Source organism: Parambassis ranga, chromosome 6 (assembly GCF_900634625.1).
Source record: "Parambassis ranga chromosome 6, fParRan2.1, whole genome shotgun sequence".
NCBI classification, from domain to species: Eukaryota; Metazoa; Chordata; class Actinopteri; family Ambassidae; genus Parambassis; species Parambassis ranga.
The window spans coordinates 10,283,570-10,309,168 of NC_041027.1; the positions used below are offsets into that span (position 1 = coordinate 10,283,570).

General features: G+C 43.3%; 2 protein-coding genes and 1 long non-coding RNA gene across 6 annotated transcripts; 1 reads left to right on the forward strand and 2 right to left on the reverse strand.

The window, feature by feature from the left end:
- Positions 1-1,092: 1,092 nt before the first annotated feature.
- On the reverse strand, positions 1,093-17,737 carry mrtfba (myocardin related transcription factor Ba). Of its 4 annotated transcripts, none has more exons than XM_028408413.1 (18): positions 17,553-17,737; positions 13,154-13,247; positions 11,774-12,019; positions 8,126-8,197; positions 7,328-7,393; positions 7,105-7,160; positions 6,897-6,972; positions 6,112-6,273; positions 5,854-6,029; positions 5,640-5,768; positions 5,281-5,528; positions 4,559-4,730; positions 3,289-4,326; positions 3,084-3,191; positions 2,757-2,900; positions 2,544-2,663; positions 2,346-2,406; positions 1,093-2,182 (listed from the first exon to the last, which is right to left on the reverse strand). In XM_028408413.1, the coding sequence occupies exons 3-18, from the start codon at positions 11,934-11,936 to the stop codon at positions 1,668-1,670; spliced, it is 3,306 nt and encodes a 1,101-aa protein (XP_028264214.1). In that variant the 5' UTR covers positions 11,937-12,019; positions 13,154-13,247; positions 17,553-17,737; the 3' UTR covers positions 1,093-1,667. The 4 variants fall into 4 exon arrangements, with proteins under 4 accessions (XP_028264214.1, XP_028264213.1, XP_028264216.1 ...); XM_028408412.1 differs by having other exon boundaries at positions 2,544-2,678; XM_028408415.1 differs by lacking the exon at positions 8,126-8,197.
- On the forward strand, positions 11,844-23,139 carry LOC114437616 (uncharacterized). Its single transcript, XR_003670918.1, has 3 exons — positions 11,844-11,984; positions 12,081-12,138; positions 22,681-23,139. It is a non-coding gene; the product is annotated as an uncharacterized LOC114437616 (long non-coding RNA).
- Positions 18,266-22,308, reverse strand: ercc4 (excision repair cross-complementation group 4). The gene is made up of 10 exons (XM_028408417.1): positions 21,983-22,308; positions 21,636-21,816; positions 21,345-21,540; positions 21,054-21,261; positions 20,720-20,900; positions 20,500-20,631; positions 20,279-20,383; positions 19,520-20,186; positions 19,303-19,415; positions 18,266-19,212 (listed from the first exon to the last, which is right to left on the reverse strand). The coding sequence occupies exons 1-10, from the start codon at positions 22,157-22,159 to the stop codon at positions 18,473-18,475; spliced, it is 2,700 nt and encodes an 899-aa protein (XP_028264218.1). The 5' UTR covers positions 22,160-22,308; the 3' UTR covers positions 18,266-18,472.
- Positions 23,140-25,599: the final 2,460 nt, after the last annotated feature.

A 25,599-nucleotide genomic window follows, 5' to 3' on the forward strand; every position in this document is an offset into this window, starting at 1 on the left:
TTCATACGGTCACCTTGGATATGCAGCGTTCACATTTGCTTGTTCTGAGGTGAGTGAGGCGCCGCCGTCGGGTCTCGCTGCCTCTTTAGTGCATAGCTCTCACATTGATGGAGGAGCCTTCTCCTCTCGTTCTTTAGAGTCATTGGTTGATCAGCTCGACAAGTCAGAAGGAAACAGTCACATCTGATGCAACAGATCAGATTCGTCAGCAAACATGTCACCCACGCTACCCAGTAGATCGGACTAGTGTGAATGGTGGTGTGACCTCCTCCATCCTATTTAGGATTCCTATTTACAACTTGGCTTGATTGACTGACGCTTCGAATGAAAAAGGGAGCAGAGGGATACAGACGCTTCTCAAAGGAATTACATTGCCCTGGAAGCTGCGCTGACATCTCATAAGAAAGCCTCAAAGGTTTTCATATTGAGAGTCAAATCTGCATTTATGTGAATTAACTGTAGCTCTAAAGGGGCAATTTGTAAATAAAATCTAATGGTGTAGTGTCAGTCTCTACATAGATTGCCGTTTTCATGTCTAGGTATTTTTTTTTTAGCATCTACCAAGACAACATTTTAAAATGAAATCATCCAAACAGCACCCGGGACAGGCTGGTCCCAACCAGGCCTCTGAGCCCTCAGTATTGCTTGATGCTAGTTGCCAAAGAGGAGATGTAACAAGAAGTGTGTGAGGAAGCAGAAGCGTGTCAACCCTAGCTTGCATTAATCTCCTTCCCAAACAGTTGCTTACCAAAAGCTTTAGCCCATGCTATACAGTGGGGTTTACAGATTCCCACTGCACATCTGGCTGGACACACTCTGTAGTGGAGTGATTTCAGACACAGGCATTGATTCACTATACCATCTTGTGGTACTAAGGGGTACAGCTAGCAGGTTACCATGCAAACTTCAGCAGGTATTTGCAACAATTCAGTCATGTTGCGTACATTTGAGATGTGATTTACTCACATTCGGCTGATCATTTTACAGATTGCCCCTTTAATGTTTAGTCAGGACTATTATTTTGAGTAACTGTTATTATGCTGTAACCTTATGGCACAGTATGCTTCAGTGGAACAAAAGTCATTGTATTAGACAACTTCCACAATTATTTAGGAACCTTTTTTTTTTTTTTTTTTTTTACACATATAGCTACTGTGCACACACAGCAAACATGGCTTTGTCAGTGAACACCTGCAGAAATAATCTGGGGATCAGTGTGACCCAGGCTCGTTAATTAGTGTGGTTTGAACTGTATTTACAAATTGCCCACCCCACCAGTCTGCATTTGGCTGTCTCCTTGGCTCTGCAAGTGATCCCTAAAAATAACATCGAACGCCACAAAAGTCTACTCTGTTTAAAATCCCTTTATCACACTGGAGATTTTCAGGCCCTCTTCTAAAGCTGTGCAAACCCCTGCATGTAGTTCCACTTGAATCTGCCTCCTGCCTGTACAGCGTGTCTTCCTGTATAATAGTGATAATATTACAGATGATATGGATGCACTGGTGAGAGTAGTTTGGCGCAGAGCAGCCACAGTTTCTCCTCCTTTTGCTTTTTTATTTAAAGTGTGAAACCTTGCCTCTAAAGCCATCACTCTCTCTCTTTACCTCTTCATCCATCCACCTCCTAGCTCCGCTGCTCTGCTACCTCTCCTCCGTCTTACTTTGTCAGTCCCAGTGCAGCTGCAGGTCGTGTGTATCTAGGAAGTCTGCCGGGATCCCCAATGGGGTGAGCGCCCCGGCAGGACCTGGCGGCATGGTGATGTCCAGCCACTCCATATTGTCCAGGGCTGGGTCAGACAGACCCATGTTGAGTGAAGAAGGGGGTGAGGAGGAATCACAGAAGGACAGGTCTGATGTGTCCATGGGAGAGTAGGGCTGCTGGTCCATTAACTGGGCCTGAAGCTCCTCCATCAGGTTTTGTGTGCGTGGATCTGATGCTGGGGGTGTTTCTGCCAGCGTCCCCTCTAGAAAGGCCTCCAGCTGGTTGTCTGTGGCCAGGGAAGAGAGGCTGGGCAGTATGGGGTTGATGACAGAGCTCAGAGTCGGAGAAGGGGCCACCTGGATTTGTGGAGGCGGCCTGGAAAAAGCAGTGTTGACCGGAAGCGTGGTGATGTTTGCCGTGACTGGGAGGGTTTTGGTGAGAGAAACTGGAGGGTCCTGCTGGATAAATGGTGTAATTTCTGGAGAAGGGGGACAAAGAATAAACATTGATCAGAATCATGTCAACTAATGAGAACAACTACCAAAGTGGAACAATTGAACTTTTCAGCTCCCAAAGATCATTTATTACTCTGTTCCACACAGCAGCTTAGTTGGTTCTACTGTCACTGTGTACCAAATTACCTCCACTTTCTATAAGGATGTCAAACAAGTCATCCATTTGCTGACTGGTTGCCGTGGAAACCTAAAAGAGATTCAAGGACAAGCTTTATTCACCAGAAACAACATTCCTCAAGGCTGAAAATAAGCTCAAATGTTTTTCAGCTTCTTTGTATTCTGATGCACACAGAAGCTCAGTCATTCTGTTGGTGTGTATCTCACCTGTGAAACATTGTTGATGTGCATGTTGCGGCTCTGTTTGATGGCCTCCTCATAGCGGGGAGGCTCTCTAGTCTTGGGAGGCTGAGCAACCAGGGAGGTTGGCTGGAGGATGAAGGCAGGCTGAGGAGAAGAAGACTGGGAAAATTAAAGTAGGTGCAGAGTTACCAACCAAAAGTTGTTTAAAAAAAAAAAAAAGGAACTCTTCGCTGATACCCTGTTGAGGGGTCCGTTGGAGATGTGATTGGGTGAAGCTTGTGGAGAGACTCTGTTTTCTGGGGAGCTTCTCAGGAAACACTGGGTATTCATCTCTGGTCTATGGTTCTCCAAGCCAGTAGTGTTATTGCACATAGTCAGAGTCTGTCAAAATGGAGCCAAACATCAAACAACCTGGTGACAACAGTGTGGGAGTTCAGCAAAAACGGCTTTATTTATAAAAATAATCCCTGCCAAAGACATTTTAAAGGAGGAACTGAAACTATGTGGCGTAAATGCACAAAGAGAACAATTTCTCACTGAAATGCAGCTACTTATGTGACCAACCTGTAGCAGTGGCTGCTGGCTGGGGGACATCTCCATCTTGGTGGTCTGCAGCTGAGGAACTGAAGCCTGGACCAGGCCAGGATTGGAGACTGTGCCCTGGAGAACAGGCTAGGATGAGAAGAAAAAAAATGGGTTTGTAAGTCAATAACTCTGCAACTTCAAAATATTTTTATATGCAGTTTCAACGCTCTCTATCTGCTCATACCTGCAGGCTGACAGTGGTGCTTGGCAGCTGGAGTGCAGTAGCATTATTAGGTAGGGACACTGGAAGCAGGATTTGAGTTCCAGCCTGGCCAGTGGTGGTCAGCAAAGTCTGAGGCTGACCTAGAACCTGGGACATCCCTCCTGGGTGGCTGATGAAGAACTGCTGCAGACTGGGGGGTGCAGGTTGGGACTGAGGCTGGGCCTGGAGCTTGGGACTTTTCTGGGATTGCGAGAGGAGCTGTGGGCTGGTGGTGACTTGGGGGTGGGCTTGGGGCTGGATTTGAGTGATGAGCTGGGTTTGGGTTTGGAGCTGCAGCGGCTTGCCAGAAGAAACAGTCACATCCTCCAACTTCACCACTGTTTGTAGCGGGGATGACCCCAGGATTGAGTTTGGGATGGTTGCAGTAGTGGATGAGCAGTTTGTCAGGACTGTACCTTCCATCTTTACTACATTTGAGTTGAGGACCGTGGGAATGGGGTTCAATGCAGAAACAGAAGTGAGCTTGGAGGATACAGAGACAGAGTCTGTTGAACAGCGACTAGGTCCTCTCTTCTCCACCTCTAGCTGCATCTTCAGCTCCTCCACCAACTTCTGCTCCTGCTCCAGCTTCCTCATCAGCTCTTCTATCTGCCGCTCCTTCTCATGAAGCCTTCTGTCCTTTTCCTCTGGGACTTGAAAAGATGAGAGGGGAGAGGACTGTGGCCCCAGTGAGCTAGAGCTCACGGTTTGCATGTCTGGTGTGGCCTCAGACATACCAACATCTTGCTGGAAGGGATCACTGGGGATGGGTGACACTGGTGGTGTGGAGCTTATACTCTCTGGGGCCACATGCTGAACTGGAAGGACTATAGCAGGTGTGGTTGCTGTGGTGACCTCCATGGGGATAGAGGATAGGGTGGTAGTGGTAGGACAAGAAACGGTAGTCGGAGCAGTGGTGCTAGGATTGTCCTGGAATGGTTTAAGCCTTTCTATGAGATCCGTCTTGGTTCCTGAAACGGGGAGGCCACGCAGCTTAAGCTCCATTTTGAGCTCAGCCACCTAGAAAAACATAAATATGACTGTATCAGAGCAAACATGGAAGAAAATATCCACCTATGAGCACCATTATAGCTTGCTAGTTGTCAAAAAGTAAAGATGTTTTATGGATGCCATTTGGCAAACTAAAGAGTACTGGCTGTGTGGTATCTTAATATCCTTCAGATTTTACTGCTGAGCAGGCAAATAAAGCCAAAAGGTCAGCTGTCACTTTATGTTCCAACTTTCCAAATACCTTCATCTCCTCCAGGTTGGCAGGCAGAACTCCTGGCTTGCGGTTGGACAGTGAGTTGTTAGGCCGGGCTGGAGCTGGGGGCAGAGGGGGAGGTGGAGGTGCAGTGGGCAGAGACACCACGATGGAGGTTGGAAGGGTGTTGGCATTGTTGCTCTGACCTTCGGCCACTGGTCTGAAGCGACAAAGAGAGTTGAGGTCATTGCTATTTGAGGAAACCACTGAAACTACTTCGGTGTTTCGTAAGCATACGAAAAAGAGGAAGAGGAGGTGTGAGAAAAATGAAGAAGGTGTATTCTTATATTTGCAGTGGGAGGAGTGAAAGAGTGGAAACAGAGACAGGAAATCTGTTCCCAATATGAACAGACTATCCATCCTGTGTCCTTTGCCCTCACTAACAAAGCCAGTCAAACAAACCACAGCACACAAGCACAGTTCAAAGGCAGCGTGGTCATGTCACTGCTGTGAGGACATTTATCAAAACAGCAGCTGTGAACCAACATCCTGTTAGTTATTCATATGATGAGAGACACAGGCTTGTTATTGGAAGGTAGCTAATGGCCTGCTGGGTTAATGACAACAACAACATTTGGCTTGTTTTCAGGCATTTAAAGATAAAGAGTCAGGGAAGCAAGCCAAACCAGTTTAGAGGGAAAAACATGATACAGTCACAATAAAATCCATCAAACAGTTTTTCTTTTGTTTGTGATGCTTTGTACACATACTTGAGAGGCGCTGGTAGTATAGTCTGGTAGTTGTAGTGCTGCTGTTGCTGGCTGAGGATCTGCAGCTGCAGAAACAGCTGCTGCTGCTGCAGTAGTCGTGCATATGAGGAGTCCATGCATGCTTCACTGGCTTCTTGCTTCTGGTCCGGGGGAACATACTGGTGGTACTTGAGCTTTTTCACCCTTGGCTTTGGCTCCTTGCCTTTCTTGCTGCGACTCTTCTCTGAAGGAGATTTCTGCTGGCTTTGCTGTGGTAGGGAGGACACATGGAAAACATTCTTAACATGCACTCTGTCTAACAGCAGTCAGATAAAAAGACAGAGGCAACTTTATATTTAGAGGGGTATGAAAGCGCTTACTTTCACCAGTGTTGGGCCTGGTTTTGGGGGAACAGCTGCAGTGACCGGCTGAGCAGGAGTGACAACTGACCGGCTGGCAGGGTGCTCATTGGTGGAGATCATTTTAATGGAATCGAAAGTTGGGAGGGGCTGGGGAGTCACAACAAAAATACACTAAGAACTGCAAAACACTAAAACTGTGAGTTAAACTTGAATTCACAGCCTTCTATCTGACCTGGAACAAAGTGCTGGGCATTGATATGGGTGCAGGGGCTGGAGAGGGCGTCTCTGGCACTTTGTTCTCCCCTGGTGAGGGTACAGAGCTCTGAGACTCCTGGCTTGCTGGCTGCTCTGGGGACAGGGCATCACCGCTGTCTTCATCCAGAACCTTGGGATAATTCACCTGGCCCACTGTGAGACAATCATTCAGCATTTATCATTTATCCAGTAAAACTACTAATATTAACTCTTCTATCACAGCTGTTTTCCTAACCAATGATGGCCTGTTTAAGGCTGGAATCCACAGGCAAGATATTCTTCTCCACCAGCTCCATGGGGCCTGGCCTCTGGGCGATCTTCTCATTGAGGTTGTCAGCCAGCCGAGCCCTCTTCAGCTTCATTTGAGTGGCTTGTAGTGAGGGTTCTGCTCCAGTCTCTGGAGGACAAGGTAGATTAAATACACAAAGGCATCTCAGTATTGTTGGTATACCATCCATGTCACATGGTTCTGGGCTATTTTCATCCTTATAATAGACACCTTAAAAGTCCGTTGTCCTGCTTATGCCATAGTCATTTACAAGGCAAAAAATATGATCATTCCTCATCTGTGTTTTAATGCATTCTCTAACTGAAATCTGAAAATGTTCACAAGCAACTTTGTTTCCTTGTGACCAACTGTAATTAGTCTCACACCACCTAATGTTACCCTTCAGGTAATTTTTATGATATGCTCTGCTTTAGGCTCACCTACGAGCCAGAATGCTAATGTTATGCTAACAAGATTCAAAGCTGTTTACACTGCATAGTAAGTCTCCTTTATCAGGAATAGAAGAGACACCCTGCAGCCAAGGAGAATCGAGTCTTTGCCCAGAGAGTGCTATTATTCCAGTATATAGAATCATTATTCACAGTGAGGGCAGATTTATCGAAGGACTGAACACCTGCTGGGGAATTGTAACCTCTTTCAAGTCAGTGTTTGTATTCAGCTGCTTAAAGGCCCACAGGAAACACTATATACACTTAAAATGTATGCATTGTGAACTAGAGAATTGACAGTACCTTGCAGGATGTGCATCCTGACCAGCTCTGCTCTCTCTGGACGACTGCGGATCTTGTGCTTGAGGAAATTCTCAGTCTGAATAAGGATATATGAAGAGATCAACTTGTAAAGTCTTCAAAATGTTTTTGGTATAATATTTGACCTATTTTAAATGAGAAGAAAATAGCTGGAAATACATGAATTTATTCTTAAAACTGTGTGTTTTACCCTGGCTCTCTCCAAACTGCGAATCTGCCCATGGAAAGCTGCCGGGCTCTTCAGAGCTGCAATGCAAAACATTTCAATTGACGCATCACAAACAACGCCCCTTTGAAAACATGTTTATTATGTCAGTTATTATCAGAATGATCCAGGATTTCACTTTGTTATCATTTACCCACCCACAACACATTCGCTTTTCAGTGGCTGATGGACAACTGGCTTTACTCACGTGGCATGATGCCCTGGTCCACCAGCTGTTCCCGAGTTCGCCTTTGTTGAAGCCTTAACTGAAGCACTGTAAGAAAAATAAAGAAGGATCATTTAACTGAAGTTTATTTAAAAATAAAAAGAAAACATGAAGGAAAAGGAGACAGATGAGGTGGTTTAAATATATATATATGTATATGTAAAATGAGATCTAACTCAAGATGTGACCACATACAGATCTCCACCCAGCTTGATGTATAACTCATATCCTCCTCACTAGTCATTACGCTGACATTACACTGTGGCGTCATGATGATACACAGAGCGCTGCTCAGGCTTCTGACAAATTCTTCCTCTGTGGCTGATTCTTTATACAGTTTTTTTAAGCATTTTGCACACATGAGTGGATCAAAGGTTTGGTTATGTTTTTAGCCAACCACATTTTTATTACAGGTATTCCAGCTCCGGCATTTCAGGCTGTTACAGGGGAGACCAAATCAAATCTGATCAAACACATCTGCAGGAGCCCTGACAGTAACTGCTGAGGGATAGAAAGTTATAAAAATGTCTGTATTCATCTGACCTGCTGTGTGAACATCTGCTGCCTCTAAGTTAAACAAGGCTCCTTTAGAAAACAGAGACATCCAACAGCAATATACAAATTTTGATGTATTATTTTTTTCCCCATGTTTTTAAAGTGGGTGAACAGGAATAATAACAAAGGTCAAAGAGATTCCACCACCTTTCAGAAACCAACAGCTTTAGATAGCATGAATTGTGCAATCCTTATGACAAATCATCGAAGAAGATGAATGCTCACCTGCCCTTGCTCTGAACCTAGAGCAGCAGTCGCTGAGCGTCTCTACCTCCATACAGACTTTGTCTTTTACTCCTGGCCACAAAAGTCTCAGTGAATAAACTTGTATTAAGTCACATTCTCTCAACCTTAATATGATCAGCCATACAGTAAAAATCCAAAAAAGCATTAAAGATCCCTCCCTCTCTCTACTCTTACTTCCCCATCTCACTCAGCCAGTTTTGGGATGGGTTTCGGACTGTAGGCAATCCCACCATGAACATGGCCAGATATAGAGGACTTAACTGTTAATAGACAGTCAAGTAAAAGTGAAGTTTTGTGAGTCACAGATTGAGCAGAAGGACAATACCTCAAATTAAATGCTTGCAGACACTTCTCCATTCATATGAAAGGACGTACCAAAAACTTTCAGAGAATTACAAACAGGAAACGGCTGATCTGGTCAACGTCACATATTTTGTCTGTCTTCGCTGTCCCTTTGTTATCACTACAAATGCTGATTCAATTCTTCAAACAGCACTGAACAGATGACCAAACAAAAGCACCATACATTATTATAGGAATACTGCAAATCCAGAGTAAAACTGGGTGAAACATTTACAGAAATGTTTATATTTTACATGCCTAAAAGGAATCAAACATTTGGACCATCTATGCTTTGTAAACAGTGTGACTATGTTCTGCAGTTCTGCAATAGAGGAATGTTTGTTTAAGGTGATTCAGATAGACTTCCAGTCAGCTGCATTGTCCTCAGTTCCTCCGGGAAATTCTGCTCAGCACTGACAAACACACGTTGACCTGTGACTTCAGCATTTTGAGAGGAGAGGTAGATGGCATGAATGAGCAGTTTATGTATAAACACACACAGACCAGCACAAGCAGAACCACACATGGGAGGAAACAAAGCAAGGTAAACTTTAAACCAGATATCTGCATATACAGTGCCTTGAAAAAGTATTCATACCACATGAACCACAAACTTTTATATGATACAGGATTTTCAAAATTTTTAGCATATAACAATCTGAAAAGTCTGGCGTGCATTTGTATTCAGCCCCCTGTACTTTGATAGGCCTAAATGAAATCCAGTGCAATCATTTGCCTTCAGAGGTCACCTAATGAGTTAATAGAGTCCACATGTGTGCAATTTAGTCTCAGTATAAATACATATGTTCTGTGAAGGCCTCAGGGGTCTGTTAGAGACACTACAGCATCATAAAGAACAAACAGCATCATGAAGACCAAGGATCTTACCAGACAGGTCAGAGATAAAGTTGTGGAGAAGTTTTAAGCAGGGTTATAAAAAAATATCCCAAGGTTTAAACATCTCAAGGAGCACTGTTTAATCCATCACCCAAAAATGAATGGAATGGTTTCCATCACAGAATATTCATATGCTAGAATACCCCAGTCAAATGCCAGACCTAAATCCCATTGAGCATCTGTGGCAAGACTTAGAAATTGCTGTTCACAGATGCTCCCCATCCAATCTTGCTGAGCTTGAGCTATTTTCCAAAGAAGAATGGGCATAAATTTCAGTCTCTAGATGTGCAAACCTGCAGCTGTAATTTCAGTGAGAAGCTCTACAAAGTATTGCAGGGGGACACACCACACTTTTCAGATTTTTATTGTAAGGTGACAAAATGTGATAAAGTTCAAGGTATGAATACTTTTTCGAGGGCCCTGTACAGAATCCATGGACTACAGGAAAGATCTGCTTGAGAGAGGAAGAGGCAGGACACTGTCATATACTATTGACAAGCCAGCTAAAGCAAATGTAAAACTGTTCAGCAGCTTCACAGAAACTGTCTATTGCTCTCTGAGGCAAAGCCACCCAACCACAACCAAAGTGTTCTCAGTGGTCCAAAGGTAACACATTCCAACCAGCAGCTCTTTTAAGGCTCACTGATTAACATGCTACTTCTTTGTTGTTTCATGTGCAACAAATATTTGGTGTCAAACAGAGGAAAGACCCCCACAGACGACAACCTATAAACTTTAATTTCCCTAATTTTAAGTAAGTCATGCAGCCAATTTTCCATCTGCCCGACAAGTTAAGCCAAGCTCCAACTTTATATTGAAATAAATGTTATAAGAGCAGGACCAGTTCTTTAATCAATCCCTCAGCATGACAACTGATTCTGATTAAATACATCTGAAGGAGGAAGGAAGACCATTATTCTACCACAGAAATAAATGATCTGACAATATCAGTTACTGAGTCAGCCTGTTATATGACATTCTAATAAACACATGTTTCTAGGTTGCAGCCAAATGTGTGCAACCACCCAAGTCTCTGGCCTGTTTTCTAAAAGTCTGAGTAAAGCCTGAGTTCCAAAAATAAGTCAAACACAACAGCCGGGTTGAGATAGATTTCCTGTACCAGAGAAGGCAGTTGTTCTTTTTTTTTAACAAAGGGAAACTCTGGACTTTATTAAGCAACGTGGCTCTAAGTTTGCTTGATTGTCTATAAAATCACCAACATCTTTAGAAAACACCATCCTTTCCCTTAACACAATCTCCACACAAGACTCAAACTTGTCATGATAGCAGACAGATTAACACCTGCATGATAAAAACCAAAGTGAGAGAAAGGACTCGGCTGGCAGAGCACTAGGGATGTCTCTGAGGGTGGAAAGTATGAGGTGTGAGATTTCACTGGAGGGGAAACGACAAAAGCCAAGATGATGAGTGGGTGCTACTACTGTTGACATTCCAGAGAAACTTTCCACTGTTGACGCCGTTTTACTGCACTCTCCTGCAGACAGTAGCGGCCACCATGCACAGAATCCTGCACAATTTATAACCGTCTAGAACACCTCTGAGTTAACACACTCCATGTGTTGACTGTTTGTAACAAATTACATTGTCATCAATAGCATAGCGACTGGACTGAGTGAACTGATCTCCCTAAGCTGTGATTAGTAGCTGGCAAAGGCATCTGTGGGTCTAACCCACCCTTTAAGCTTGGTAATTGTGTAACCATCCATCAGTGTCAAGAGTCAGACACATGTGACATCATGACGGTGGTGGGAAGCTAACGTGCAGCCTACAAAAACAAAGGTTTAATTTTTCTACGTTTCCCTTCTTAGTTTTTACAGTATAGATGTTTTATTGCTTGGTGTGTTACACTGTAAAAAAAACAATGTGGATTTGGTGTTTAAGCACATTCATTCCAGTCCTCACTAACACACATAAGTCACACAATAACAGACATATTGAGGCAGCAGTAAATCTAAAGTGTCCATATTCTGCAGTGTAAATGTACTGTTTTTGTCAATGGGCAAAACAAATCAATGTAACTTCTTTTTTTCTGTTGGAAAAAGGCTGTCTGACAGCAAGGTAGAGTGGTGGGAATCATCTAAATTTAGCATAAACTGATACTGATTTTTGTGGCCAGTAATCCTGTCTGCTTTTCCAAACTGGGAGCCTGCCAGCCACCATCTCCTGCAGTAGTACCTTAGTCCCTTTAACAACACAACAGAAGGTTTTGCAATAATGACAAGATGGTGACTGATCTGTGCTGACTCATTTTTGTTTGTTGGGCAAGTCGTTGAGTAATCTGAATAGCTTTTAAGTAACAAAGTGTGTAAACAAATAAAGTCTGACTGATAATGCAACAAAGACTGGGAGCAGTGACCGTGTCCTCACCGTTCTTGCGTTCATTGAGCGGAGGCAGATTCTGTGTGGGCTGCAGCGACAGCTCCTCCATCTCGTGGGTCATCGCCTCACTCTGGGGACTGGGCACCAGGAGATTTGACATCCCAGAATCCCCCTCTATTCGTAGCTGCCCTTGGGAAACCTGGGGCTCCATCGTGCCTCAGGAGGGGATCGAGGAGTCGGACTGAGGCAACCAAGAGAGGTATGGGTCCCTTTTATGTAATGTCTCCCTGCTACCTGTGTAGCAAAAGAAAGAAAGAGTTAAAACAAATTGAGTGACTGCTTTACTTCTCAACAGGAGGAATGCACCAATCACCAAACACCAGTAATTCAGAATAATCATCATCATCCTGTTGGTAATGCTACTTCACAAAACTGCTGAAATGTTAAGGGTGGCATTTTATTTCAGGCATCTGGAAGAGCTCAGTCGCAGCCCAAATTATTCATTAAAACAAGCCATGTTGGCTATTATACTGAATGATCACTTCAAACCGCTGCTCAGAAGAAACAACGCCAGCTTGTGCATGAATGTTCTCTCTGTTCAGACAGGCTTCATAATCGGGAGCATGACGTCGCTGTGGCGGTTTCAAACAGAGGGAACGGAAACATTTCGGGGAGCAAAACAAACACTTTAGTATCCATGGCTTCCCAATAGTCTGCTTGGTCTGAACATATAAGCTATTTATCGCTCTAGCAGAACCCACATGTATCCATTCCAGGAGTTAAACACTCTTTACCAACCATCCTGATGTGTTGCTTTTGGCTGAGAATGACTTTGTGGTATGGCTGCCGTTACGACATATAGGCTCCTAAGTGTTAAAGGCATTAGATGGCCCAGCAGTACAAGACATGCAACCCATTCCTCTCTTACGTAACAGGTCTTTAATCAATAGCTATCAATAGCTTTTTTTATTTGTACTATGTTTGTAACATTAGCAGTATATTAAGTCCTAAAATGAGCATCAATATCCGTCCTTTGAATCTGAGAAATCTGGTCACCACTATAAAATTCCCCCCACTCTTCAAAACTTGGCCTCCAATCCAACACCACTTCTTGGCCCCTTAATGATGATTAAGTGCCACTAAAACACCATGTTAGGGGACATAATTCAGGCCTTGATGTTCAATAGTTCAACCTCGTTGGCTTTCTGTGAAAGATCTTCAGCAATAGATCTCAATCTAAGACATTAAAACCTATGTTGGCTGAGTTTGCCCTGTGAAATGCTTCCCACTGATTACAATAAAATCACACATCCAGCACTATAAAGAATGTTTGACAGACCAAACCTCCATACTATGTGCACTCTGATCTTGTGCTTGTTTGACAGTGGAACTGAACTGTAGTGATGCATAGCATTGTTGAACTCTTACCTGTAGTAGCAGAAGACAGCAAGGGACGGAGGAAGGAGGTATCCGAGCTAGATGCTATTAGGAGTCTTGCTAAGCCATTGATCCATGGTCAAACCTGGAAGAAGAGAAACAAACAAATATTAAGTAAGCAGCAGCATTGATTGGGCCCTCATATCCCTTGCGATCAGTTGGATTTCAATATGGCCTTCATGTACAATACAAGTAGAGCAATGTTAAGCTTAGGTAAATGTGGAAGCAATTCTCTCGTTGTTGATTAGTGTTACGTTTGTGCTATCAAGTCATTTTGGCTGCTGCCTGATCCTTGGTTTATCCTCTGAACAACCTAAAATAAAACACATTAGTAAAAGCATGTTAAGCAGCAAGAAAATGTGCACAAAATACTGCAAAAGCCTGTCCTTCTTCGCCAGTGTAAAGGTAGATTACCAGGGGAATAGATTTTTGTAAAACAAAGGAAAGAGAACCCACACTAAGGAACAACTACTTGAATCTAATGAGATACTAGACTTATAAAATGAAAGCCCATTAAAAAATAATAAACACATACACAGAGCAGACTGCATCAGACGGTGAGCTGCTAGGTGTGTTTGAAGATAAGTGGAGAATAAAACAGATGTTAAGTGCTACTTCAAGAAGCATGAGTGAAACTAGCCTGCACTCAAAGCTGCATTAGGGTCAGAACACTGAGGCAGCACAAAGAAAACCTGCAGTGGTCTCTATTACAATGGATTATCTACAGAGACAAAAGGAAACTCTGTAGTGTAGCATCACACTGCAAGCAGAATAAGAATCAATCAACTGCTTTCAAGCCTCTTCCAGACCTGTGCTTTGTGTACAAGGCAGATATCTCAATTAGGGTGATGCTGATGTATCAATTTACTGATATTGAGGGCAGATAATAGGCCTTGTGCAAGGTATCTTATATTTCCCTTGTTATATTTGCCACTGGTCACAGAACCAAATGCAATTGCCTTAGACAGCAGAGAAAAAGGACAGCATTCCATCAGGCAAAGCTACATTCTGACTGTGGCCACACATTAGGATAGAAAGTGAAGGGGACATGTCAGTGTGAGAAAGGGGGGAGTGAACGAGAGAGGAAGGAACAAACAACTGTCATGGCTGACGAGGCGCTGTGGGATAAACATCGGCTCTGCCCTTGCAGAATCAAAGAGCAGATCCAGATGGCAGGCGCTCCATGTTGCTCTGCCCTCAACTGTTCTGTTAATGGCACTGGGCAATAAGTACCATGTGTTTCATCAAATGGCAGATCGTGACACACACACAAAACTAAACACACCTCAAGAACCAACGCTCAACAGTAAAGGGTGAACTGTTGCTATAATAAAGTTTTATTTTCTGCATAGGTTTCGACAACAAAAGTCTATGAAAAGTTTTGTGCAACCGACTGATGCTGAGTGTCACATGACCAGTCACAGGAGGGCTGTATTATTCTGCCACAGGGTATGTTTGGTATTTTGAAACCAGGCACAGGCGATCCACAGTCATTGCTCACCCCTTATGTCAATCATCAACACGGAACAGAGTGAATAACAAATACACGAAGGTCATGCCCATAAATAGAACCTTATCAACACAATCAGAAAAGAAACGCCCTGCACTGAAGTTTGGCATTGAATATTGTGCCTGAAACAAAACAACACTAGTATGCAACAACACCTCACAGACAAAGGGGGAACAGAGGCTCCTTAAGTTTCAATATCTGTATAGCTAGTAAGGAGGACAGAGACAACTAAATGCAGAGATCAGTCACTCGATAGTTGTTAAATTAGACAAAACATGTAGAACAGAGGGGTTGTAAAGGCGTGCACTCACAAAACTCATCAAAGTGCTAGCTGAGGCAAAGCCACCACGACACCAGGCAACAGTAGGCCATAGTCCTCAGTTAAAAATGGAAACCAGACATCGGGTAATGGCCATAAGCATGTGAAAACTTCAACCCAAAATCACGACAAGATAACCGACAAAGCAATCCTCAGTTCCCCACGCACTCTGACTGAGATCAGAGATAATACAAACACCATCCATTGTAGTTTTCTAAATAAGATGTTTTGATTATAGGACATAATCACTGCCAATTATCCAACAGATGGTGTGACTTCTCCACACTATCAATGCTGATTGAAGAGGTCAGTAAAGCCAAAATTAACTGGGTGGATTTTAACATCAACTGAAACCAAACACTGGCTTTCAGCATTATGTTTGTAAGGTAATACAACTTCAGCCAGGTAATAACATTTAACATTCAACATTTTTCCAGGCTGATGAGAGTATTTGGGCGTGCCTGACCCCTTAGGGCTGTTCTTTCTCTCTCAGTGTTGTAAAGACCTGGGCAGATGCAGTGTAGGCGAGATTGTAATTCACTGGAAACATATTTCTGATTTTCCATCACAGCAATTGGACTAAATGAGAAAGACACAAGCTCATACACCAGTACATAACTTCAGCTCGCTCATCTTCAAACCATTTCAGGGAATATAAATTGTTATAAATGCAGAGCTGTGTGTCGACAACAGATACAAAGTGTGTGTGTGTGTGCTGGCAGGAAGGGGGTCATGGGTCAACTTTACTACAAATAGGCCGGGCAGTGAAGAATTCCAGCGATAAAGCATCCACAAACACTCACATACACATTCACTCAACTGACAGCATGAGATAAATGAAAGCCTCAGCTAATAGTCAGGTCTGGTATCTATTAAGGCACAAAACACTCCAGCGACAACTTTAAATGAAAAGTAATAAAATACTATTTTTTAAGGAATAACATCCAGCAGAACCAGAGTTACTGTATTGCAGCTATTTGCCTTTGCTTTGCATAATACACAGTGTAGATATATTTCTATAACAAACATGGTGTCTTCGCTTGGAGATTATTTTTGCAAAGACAGGACAGAAAGACTACATAATAGAGAGCTTCATTACAGGGTTGCAACAGCAATTTCGACAAATCCAAAATCTAATCTGTTCATCCTTAATTCTATGTCAACATTTAAGCCAGGTTTAACGAATCATTGTGTATTGGTCTATTAATCAGCCAGAATAAGAAAGACCACTTCTCAATTAATTGCGCTAAACATGGTTAAAAAAAAAAAGTGGCATTCACTTTCAAAACGCACGCAGCATGAGAACCACACCACAAAACTACAGCTTTAAGTCTGCACTTCTCTGGGCTTTAATTAGACCAAGTCTTGTCCAACTAAAATGTCTGCTTTTATCCAGAGATAAGACAGAAGTGATGTCATCCCTGTGCCTCATTCACTAGACTCAGTGTTCTGCTCTGTTCCCACAGACACACATGTGGTGTAGTTTCCTTCCTGGCTGCCTTTGGGGGACTTTTCTAAAAAAGAAAAATCTTCTAGAAAAACAGCACAAAAGGACCGAACACACAAACAAAACAAGGTTGTGGCAGCCCTAAATAAGAAAATTAGCAAAACAAATGTGAATCCACTGATCACTATTAAATGTAAATATGTCTGCCTTTATGGTGATGCCTTTAATTAAATTCAGAACAGAGAGGGAGGGACATGGAAACCCTAGCAGTCAGCCTTCCTGCAAACTAATACTGCACTGGGAGGTTGAAATAATCAAAGCACTGCAGGGATACAACCAGCACAACCTTGGGATGATTGCTTTCCCATCCAACCATATGCACGGTGTTTAGGTTAACACGAATAATTCACACGTTTCAGTGACAGACTGCCTGGATGGAGCGGCCACATCCTGCCTGTCTGCATGACTCACACAGACCGCGACCTGTTCGGATTTGCTGCAGCACTGCCTCACTTTCCTCACTTCAGTGGATTGTAAGGCAATGAGGGTCCATCATCGTGTTTGTGTAAGCGAGAGGAGCCTCATTACATAGCGTGCGTGGTTAGTATTACTTGAGTGATTGGACTGCCAGCTCACAGTGATACTGCATGTCATGCCCTGAGAGCATCCGGACTCATGGTTGAAAGAAACACACCATGCACACACACACATGACATTAAGACAATTACGCATGTTTTCACGTCGAGATATATTATTGAGTGATGTGTCTGCTAAAGCGCGGCTAGTGTTGTCACTAAGGTGGAGGCGGGCGGGTGGGTGGGTGTGGGACAAGCTAACCTTGCCTAGCTACTTTAAATCTGACAGGTGAGTGAGTTGCAGACAGTGCCGACAATAAAAGATGGTAAAGCCGGTGAAGTCGTTTGTAGGAATAAAAAAAACAAACCTCAATATATGTAACAGTCGAACACTTCTTGCTGCCCAGACACGCCAAGCCCCGTCTTCTGTTCTGTATATCACGAACCCTCCTCAACAACAACCTCCTCACATTTTCTCTAGTTAGCTCGGCTGGGCTAACACAGGCTAAAAACAAGACACAGCGGGTGTGATATCTTACCGAACAGCGAAGACTTGAAACCGGAATCCACCCCGTGCTGTGCTTCACAAAGAGATATCCATACTGTCAGCGGAATTTTTCTGAAGTATTGAGTTTTGTCGTGTAGCTTTGAGATTGAAGTTTATTTCGCGGAGTAAAATGGCTGCGACTGGTCTAGATTCGGATGCAGGGTGACGTAATGACGCTGCCGGACAGTAAGCGTTGGGGGGCGTGGCGGAGGGCACGGCGCACGGTCTGTGCCCGCTGCCCTGTTGACCGGTGTGTGTGTGTGTGTGTGTGTGAAGCAGGGATCTGAACGACATATAAAGCGGACTAATATCGCTCTGCAACAATACAACTGGAAACAAATCCTGAGGATCCACGTGATGTTTTGCATAAATGATGAGTTGCATAACTTCCTCTAGTGCAACTGCAGATTAATTTATCATAATAATCAGCGTCCAGATTTCCTGAAAGACCATAACATGTCTTTCCTTGGGCAGCAGTGGCTCAGTGGTAGAGCAGGGTTGTCCAATAATCGGAAGGTTGGCGGTTCGATCCCAGCTCTGCCCTAGTCATTGTTGTGTGTCCTTAAGCAAGGCACTTTACCCGCATTACCTCCAGTGCGCTCACTGGGGTTACACATAAAAAATGTGATTTTATTATTCCAGATAGTGAAAATGTTATTTTATCCAAACTATTTTTTTAAACAAACACACACAAGTATACACATGTTTGAAGAATAGTCTACAAAATTTAATAGAAAGCATTATTATTTGAATTCATTCTGCACATGTATAAGATACACAGTTCACCAAGACAAAGATTCACCTTGTACAAACACAAGGGGTTAATTTAGTTAGCACCACTTAAACCTGCTTTAAAATGCAAAATGAATCCTGATACCAGATCATTTACATACATCCCGGCTTTACTGTCAGTCATGTGTGTTTGCCTCTCTGTGCAGGAGCAGGGACATCAGCTACATTGTGCAGAAACTCATACAACAACTTAGCATTGTTAGTATTACCAAGTATTTCCGATAGCTTGTCTTGGCTGAGTTTGGCAAGGTCTGCCAGGCTGTCGGAATTTCTTATGAGAGCTCTATAGTTCTTCGAATTGACCCCAGGCATTTTGAGCAGGAAGTCGTACGGTCCAGGGTTGTACAGGTCTGCTGATTCAGCCACAGTGTCTGACTCAGCTGTGACTGCCTGAGCTGCTGAAGCATCAGGTTCAGGTCTGCCTTTTTTCAGTTCCAGAAAGAGCTCAGCTGTAGCGTGTGGGGAGGGGCACCAGAGTATACGGAGCCTGGGGAAGTGCAAAGTAAGTAAGGTGAGTTTTGATGAAATGTCATTTGACGACATTTCATGGCGGAATTCTGAACGGGCCACTAAGGAAAATGGTTTAGCTGGGTCAAACTCAATGAGCAGCACTGGCTTCCTGTAGTAGCGCGTCATGGAAAGGCACTGGGTGTAGAGGCGGCCGCTTTGCAAGGAGCCAATCAGATCGCTGACACTCTTGCGTTCAACGCATGTGTCCGGAGTCAGAATGTAATCACCCACTTCAAGAGTGACCGGCTCGATGTCCAGCCCACGTCGGTGCAGCAAGGAAGGTAATTCACTGCGGAACTCACGCATGTCCACAATGACGGATGAAGGCTCATTAGGCTGTTCTTGGCCTCCTGGAAATGTAAATAAAAGCACAAAATAAGTACTGAGAACTTTAAAGAACTTGAAAACAATAACAGACTTTCAGAATTATAAGGACATGCCTGCTTTGCGGGTGTTGGTAGTGGCATTGGCAGGCTCTAAGTTTCTAGCAAGGTCTAGGTTGGTGTCTTCTCGCCCTTCCCTCTCCTCTGGGATGACCATAGTAGCCTTTTCTCTACAGAAGGATACATTGACAATCAACTGTCAAATACAAACTTAACTTTACAATTACACAACAGATAGCCTTTCTGTGTTTGAGAAGACACAAAGGACTCTGACCTGATGAGGTGTTCAAAAGCCTTCTTTTCCTTAGACAGTGCTGTTAGGTACTTCTGCTCTTCTGTGGAGCCTCCATAGATGAGGAAATACACCCTAAGCGCCTTTCCGGGTCTGTTAGCTTTGTAGATCTCCAGCTGGCGGACAAAACTCAGTTCAGCATCGTACAGAACCACAAAGGTGGGCTCCACTTCATGCAGCACTCGTGTCAAGCTGTGGGGGTCAGTGCAGCCTTTCAGTGGATGAATGACTGTCAGTGGCTCCTTCAGGACACCATAATAAGCATCTGATGACAAATCTAACTTCAGCTGTTCTTCCTCTCCTTCCTCTTCCTCCATTAGTTCATCCTCATCTCCGCTGCTGCCCATCCCTCCTGGTTCACCCGTCTCCTCTCTACCCACCATCTGAGTGAGGGTGAGGGACGGTCTGCTTTTCCCTTTCGCAGTCTTTGTGTTTTTTTTCACTGCGGGTTCCTTTCCTTTTGTGCCTTTTTTGACACCGCCTTTTCCCTTTTTATGTAGATCCAGCTCAAAGGCAGCAGCTAAAGCTGGGTCCCTTTTGCCGATTGTGCGGGCATATAGTCGATTGAGAAGCCAGTCAGAGCCATGTTTAATGTACTGCTGCAGTTGGGCACAAGTCCGGTCATCACTGGCACAGATTAGCACACGACCTGTGGGAATTATTTGTAAATTCATAGAATGAAATGTTGATTTGAGGGAATATATTATAATATTATAATGTTTATTGGAACTGAGCTCTAACCTGGTTCTTGTTGAGAGCTCTTGTTCTCCCTCTCAATCTCCTCCAGCACCTCTGTCAGAGCATCCCACTTTGGGCTCTTCTCCAGCACCAGCTCCCGCTTTACCTCTGAAATCCACACCCAAACTGAGCCTTTAGTAAATTCAGCGCAAATACACATACATGCAGACGATGTAATAGCTATAAATTCTAAAGTGTCTGACGTGTTCTTATTGTTCAGTTACCTGAGGCAGAGGAAGACTTTTGTTTCTCCTTATCTGCTCCGACTCTGAGTTTCTTTTTGCTCTCGGGAATACGGTACACTCTGCTCCTGGCATTCACAAACATGGAGGTACTGGAGTCCAGAAACAGCCAACCTGACAATTAAAACCAACAGCAGTACTCAGGCAGTGATACAGGTTAATAGAATCCAAATGCTTCAAATAAGGCACTAGACCAATTTACCTGAATTAGAGCCAAAGATCTTCTGGCTGGAGCGCAGTGACTCGAGCAAATTGAGGAAGGTGACGCAGTCATACTGCGTGAGATAGAGCAGAAGAACTCTCAGCACCTTCAGGTCCTGAACCAGGGCCTTGGTCTTAGCCCCTAGCTGATGCCACAGGGGGTCCAGGTAGTGACGGATAGTCTACATAGGAGCAAGGAAAACAAAACATTAAGAAGGAAGAACTCCCCTAGAAGTAATCAACATTTATTTACAATTTATTAATTAAGACTTTCATATATTTTTTGGTCTCCTGAAAAACAATCTGTCATACATGTTGATAACGCACAAGAACACCTTTTCAAAAGCATTTCCTAGTGTATTCTCCAGTGACAGGTCCTCAGCTTCTAAAGTGGGGTTGTAGCGTTTCAGCTCCTTTAGGCAGGCACTCATAATGTCCAGGATGGATGTCTGGACCGCCCTCATAGCTGGTGTCAATGACACGTGGAGCTCCACCACCTCTGGCTTGTGCCTGTCAAGTGCTGTGTTCACTGAGGCCTGGAACCTGTTAAACGAAAGAGACAGTGACATAAGCACAAAGAGATAAACAAAATGAGCATTTACTAATAAAATAAAATGTTATGGCACCTGGGCCACAGGAGGAGCTTCTTGACAAATAGGTTTCTCATCACACGCTCTACTTGGCAGAAGCCGGAGGAAAAAGATGTGGCCTTGTCAGTGAAGGCCTTGATGAAGCCAGTCTTGTTCTTCTGCCTGAACAGACGGAGGATGAAGGCCTCCTGACATGACTCAATTATTTTATGGGCACGATACACCAGGATGCCTAAGGAGGACAGTACAGGGGCATAATTACTTTTTTGTGTTTAATTTACAGTAAACATTCCCTCTATTAAAAGCCATTACTAGCCAGCCTCTGACCTGATATGAGGTGAGCAGGGATGCGGTCAGTGAGGAAGTCCACCACCAGGATTCTGCTGGTGACAAACAGCACTCCCCCCTCGGTGTAAACATTGTAACGCTCAGTGCTCTGGACGTCGCTGGTCACTGTCCTGGGCAGGTGGGTTACACCCTCCAATCGTAGCTGCTCTGTGAAATACTCCTGACAAGGAAGGATGACACAGAAATTACTAACAATAGTCTAACGGGGGGGCTGGCACACACTTTTGTCACGTAATTAATATCAACATTAGCCAACCGGCTAGCACAACGTAGCAACTGCTCTTTATGAGGCGTTCAAAGTATAGCTGGAGCTAGCTCCTGCTAACCTGTTCAGGTGTAGTTGTGTTGAGCAGAAGAACCAAGCTCCCCTGCTCAGAATAAACCCGCATGAACTGCAGTAAGATGCGGTCTATCCCCATCCCCTCAGCCACCACCAGCAACCCGTCAGAGCCGAAGAGATTCAGAAACATCTCGGTCTCAAACTCCAGCAGCGGCCCCGCCATGTTGGAGCCTCCAAGACAATCCGCAATGTAAAAGGCAATAAGTTTTACCTCATTACCAGCGTAAACCCTGCGACTAAAGTAACGAAAGCCAGCCACAACCACAACCACAGAGTCTTGTCTCTGTGTGTTTTGAAATTGCACTTCCGGGGACGATATAAACCAACGAAGACGTGACAGGAACTGTGACATTCAAAGCGTAGCGCGCCCTCAAGTGGCTGGGAGGACACCCAACACAGACATACTTTCTTATATATACTTTCTTTACTTATATTTTCATGAGAATGAAAAAGCAGTTTCAAAGGATCCACAAGGATATATATATATATATTCAAATGTTTTTGCAAGATTTGATTTTCCCACAAGCTTAAAATTTAAATCTGCATTCACCACAACAGTGTTTTGCATTATTACTGTAATACAGGCACAGACAGCCACAGACCACAATGTACTTGCCTAACAAAATACTGCCACCTGGGCTTTGTAAAACTCTGATGAGTCAGCCCACATTTCTCTGCCATTAGAGAGGAAGCTGAGGGGACCAGAGCGGATCTGCGTTCGTGAATGACAACACCGGAGCAGGATGCTGCTGAGCCCATCACCATCGCCAATTCTGACACACAAACATTACACTTATGCTCAGAAGGGGACAGACGTGACTCATCACCACGCTGTGAGACCTCAGGCTTGAATTTAGCCACTTTGATGTTTGTATCTGTCATATATCTACTCTGATGTGCTTACTCTGTGAGGAGGACGATTATGTAACTACTACTAATGACGAATTATCTGGACAATACATCTCTGTCCTGTTCTGCAAAGCTGGATCTACCTTTGAAATGACACAGGAAACTGTGTGTGTGTGTTGACCGAGTCTATCAGGAAACCTACTTTCTTTTAATATCCTGATTTTTAATAAATGAGGGATGAAGGACTGTTGCAGACACTTACTAAGTGTTAATTAAAACTCATTTTTCAACGACTCTCCCATATCTAATTAAGTATATTATTGCTGTCAATGAGCAATATGCAGTTTTAAGTTTTATCAAGTAGAATATATATGGAAACGCCTGTCTGCACACATTTGTGTCGGGCTCCTGTTATTATTTTCTTAATTTTACAGCAAAAGCTACAATAATTATTTTAGATACACACACTTCTATTTACAGCAGCTCAATCAGCTCCACCTCACAGGCTGCAGTCGTACATGCTGCTTGTGCATTGTTATAATAATAATCATCATCATCAATTTGTCAGAGAGCAAATTATTATTTACACAGCAAACACTTCTACTTTTGATTTATTCAGTCATCACTGCCATACAAGGTGTCATACACCTTTGGTGTAGTCTAATGACAGTGACGCTACACAGCAACACAACAAACATGCATAATAATAATAATTTGCAACATGAAATTTGACACGTGTCTATATTTATCTCACAGCTCTAGTTCTATTACAAATAAGCACTTAATGATGAAAATAATCAGGAGATTAATCAATAATGAAATTATAAATCAAAAGGAGCTGCCTCTTAAATTCTCCTGCAGGCTAAGAAGATGTTATGATGTAGAAAGAGACGCTTCAAACAAGAGACACTTCAAAGGTGACCCTGAAGGCAGCAGCTGAGGTCTGCCTCACCTGGACACTGTTAGCACTCCCGGGAAGGTTTTATCAGTGCTTTGAACAGAAACGCAGCCTTTGATTAGAGTGTGGGGACACATGAGAAGGAAAAACAGCGTGACTCTACCTCATTGAAAGGCTTATTTTAAGCAATTGCCTGAAATATGAGGGTAAAAGAGACATTATTTGGAGGTTTCTGTCAGCTTCAAAAGTGATAAAAGATTTAAAAACATGATAATAGAGCCACATATAGCACTGTGTCCTGCTTAAAAGCTGTATTTTCCTTGTGTTGTTAATTTTCAGACATGATATTAAACAAAGACCTGCACAGCATATCTCTCAAAACAAAGTCTCATCATCATTTAATCAATTAAATGTCGTCCTGTCATATGACTTTATAGGTTCCAGCAAAACAGTACACACATGTTGGGCTTTAAGCACAAATTAAAGCAATGCACTTCTATGAATAAACCTATAGAGAGCAGTGGAGAGCTTTGTTTGACCTGACAGGATGCGTCTACCTCAGACATTTGTGTGTGATCAGCCTCTTTCAGGATATTATCAGCAGCCAGGATGAAAACATGAAGCACAGGATGGAGTGGTGACATTTTACCATCGGGGCTGACAGCATAGAAAACAAAAATGCAACATAATTGTTTCAGCTATTATTATAGTTTTATGGTACATGAAATTGAATGAAATGATCCATATATGTGCAGCATGGATGGATGTGAAGGATTGCGGTAAAAGTGTATGTTTGGCAGCTGATACACATCCTGATATTAGGCTACTGCTGTAAATGAGAGGAGAACAGCTTGAGATCGAAAGCAGCCTGGAGGATAAAATAAGATGTCCAGAAGCCGCTCAGGGCCCGCAGCCGGTACGCTGGCTGACGGCGCGCAGTCTGTATGCTGGCCGTATTCTATGTACATGTCTGACAATAGTGAGACTGTCCAGTGTACCGGTAGGTGCTGACTTGAGGGCGGATCTGCCCCAGAATCTTAAACTGTCACAAGTGTTTTTTGCTTGTTTGTTTGGTTTGTTTTTAGGAAAATTTAAAAAAAAAAAATCAGAGTTAAATTTGTAAGTGTTTATTTTATTTAATTCTTTGCATTTAGGTTAAAAGTCCACCAACACTGAAGGGCTAAGTTCTGTTGCTAGGCAACATCTTAACACCTTTCACAAGCTCAAGTGCATCACAGTGTCAGGATATCCGTCTGTTTTCAAGAGTTTTGTGAAAATGGATAGACTAGGCGATGTACTTGGTGATGGACAACTGCCATACATGGAACTATTCTGGTTAAATATGGAACACCCTGGGTTACCCATTGAAGAACCTCTGTGACCCATGGAAATACCTTTGTTGAACCAAGAAGATCCTTGGTTACCCATGGAAGTACCTTGGTTAAACACAGAACAACCAGGGGAGCCACAGTTTAAAGATGGGTCAGGAGATCTAAAACTCCACCACGTGGATCGTTATCACTATATCGATAATGATCGTAATTGAACATTATTGGAGATGATGACGAAGCTTACGTTTATGGCAACGACATGGATGACATGGACCATCCTGATCAGAAAGAGTAGGCTGGTGGAGGGCGATGATGAAGACAAGAACCATTAAAGCAAAAAGGGAAGAAAAGACAAAAAACTCTGCAGTGACGATGATGCTGCCATATCAAACTGACAAATGTCAACAAGGCTGTACAATTGTTGTACTAGTTTAAAGTTGTACTAGACATTGTACAGGGTGGTGATACCACTATCAGTGTGAATAGTTGTCACTGACCCATCATATCATATCAGATAGATAGATC

Coding starts and splice junctions, on each gene's coding strand:
- ercc4 (XM_028408417.1), bottom strand. CDS start 22,159: ATGGCGGGGCCGCTGCTGGAGTTTGAGACCGAGATGTTTCTGAATCTC. Junction 21,262..21,344: donor AAGCTCCTCCTGTGGCCCAG/GTGCCATAACAT, acceptor TTCGTTTAACAG/GTTCCAGGCCTCAGTGAACA. Junction 19,416..19,519: donor GCTTTTGAACACCTCATCAG/GTCAGAGTCCTT, acceptor ATCCTTCTGTAG/AGAAAAGGCTACTATGGTCA.
- mrtfba (XM_028408412.1), bottom strand. CDS start 11,936: ATGGAGCCCCAGGTTTCCCAAGGGCAGCTACGAATAGAGGGGGATTCT. Junction 6,973..7,104: donor GCAGTTTGGAGAGAGCCAGG/GTAAAACACACA, acceptor ATCCTTATTCAG/ACTGAGAATTTCCTCAAGCA. Junction 6,030..6,111: donor CCTTAAACAGGCCATCATTG/GTTAGGAAAACA, acceptor ATTGTCTCACAG/TGGGCCAGGTGAATTATCCC.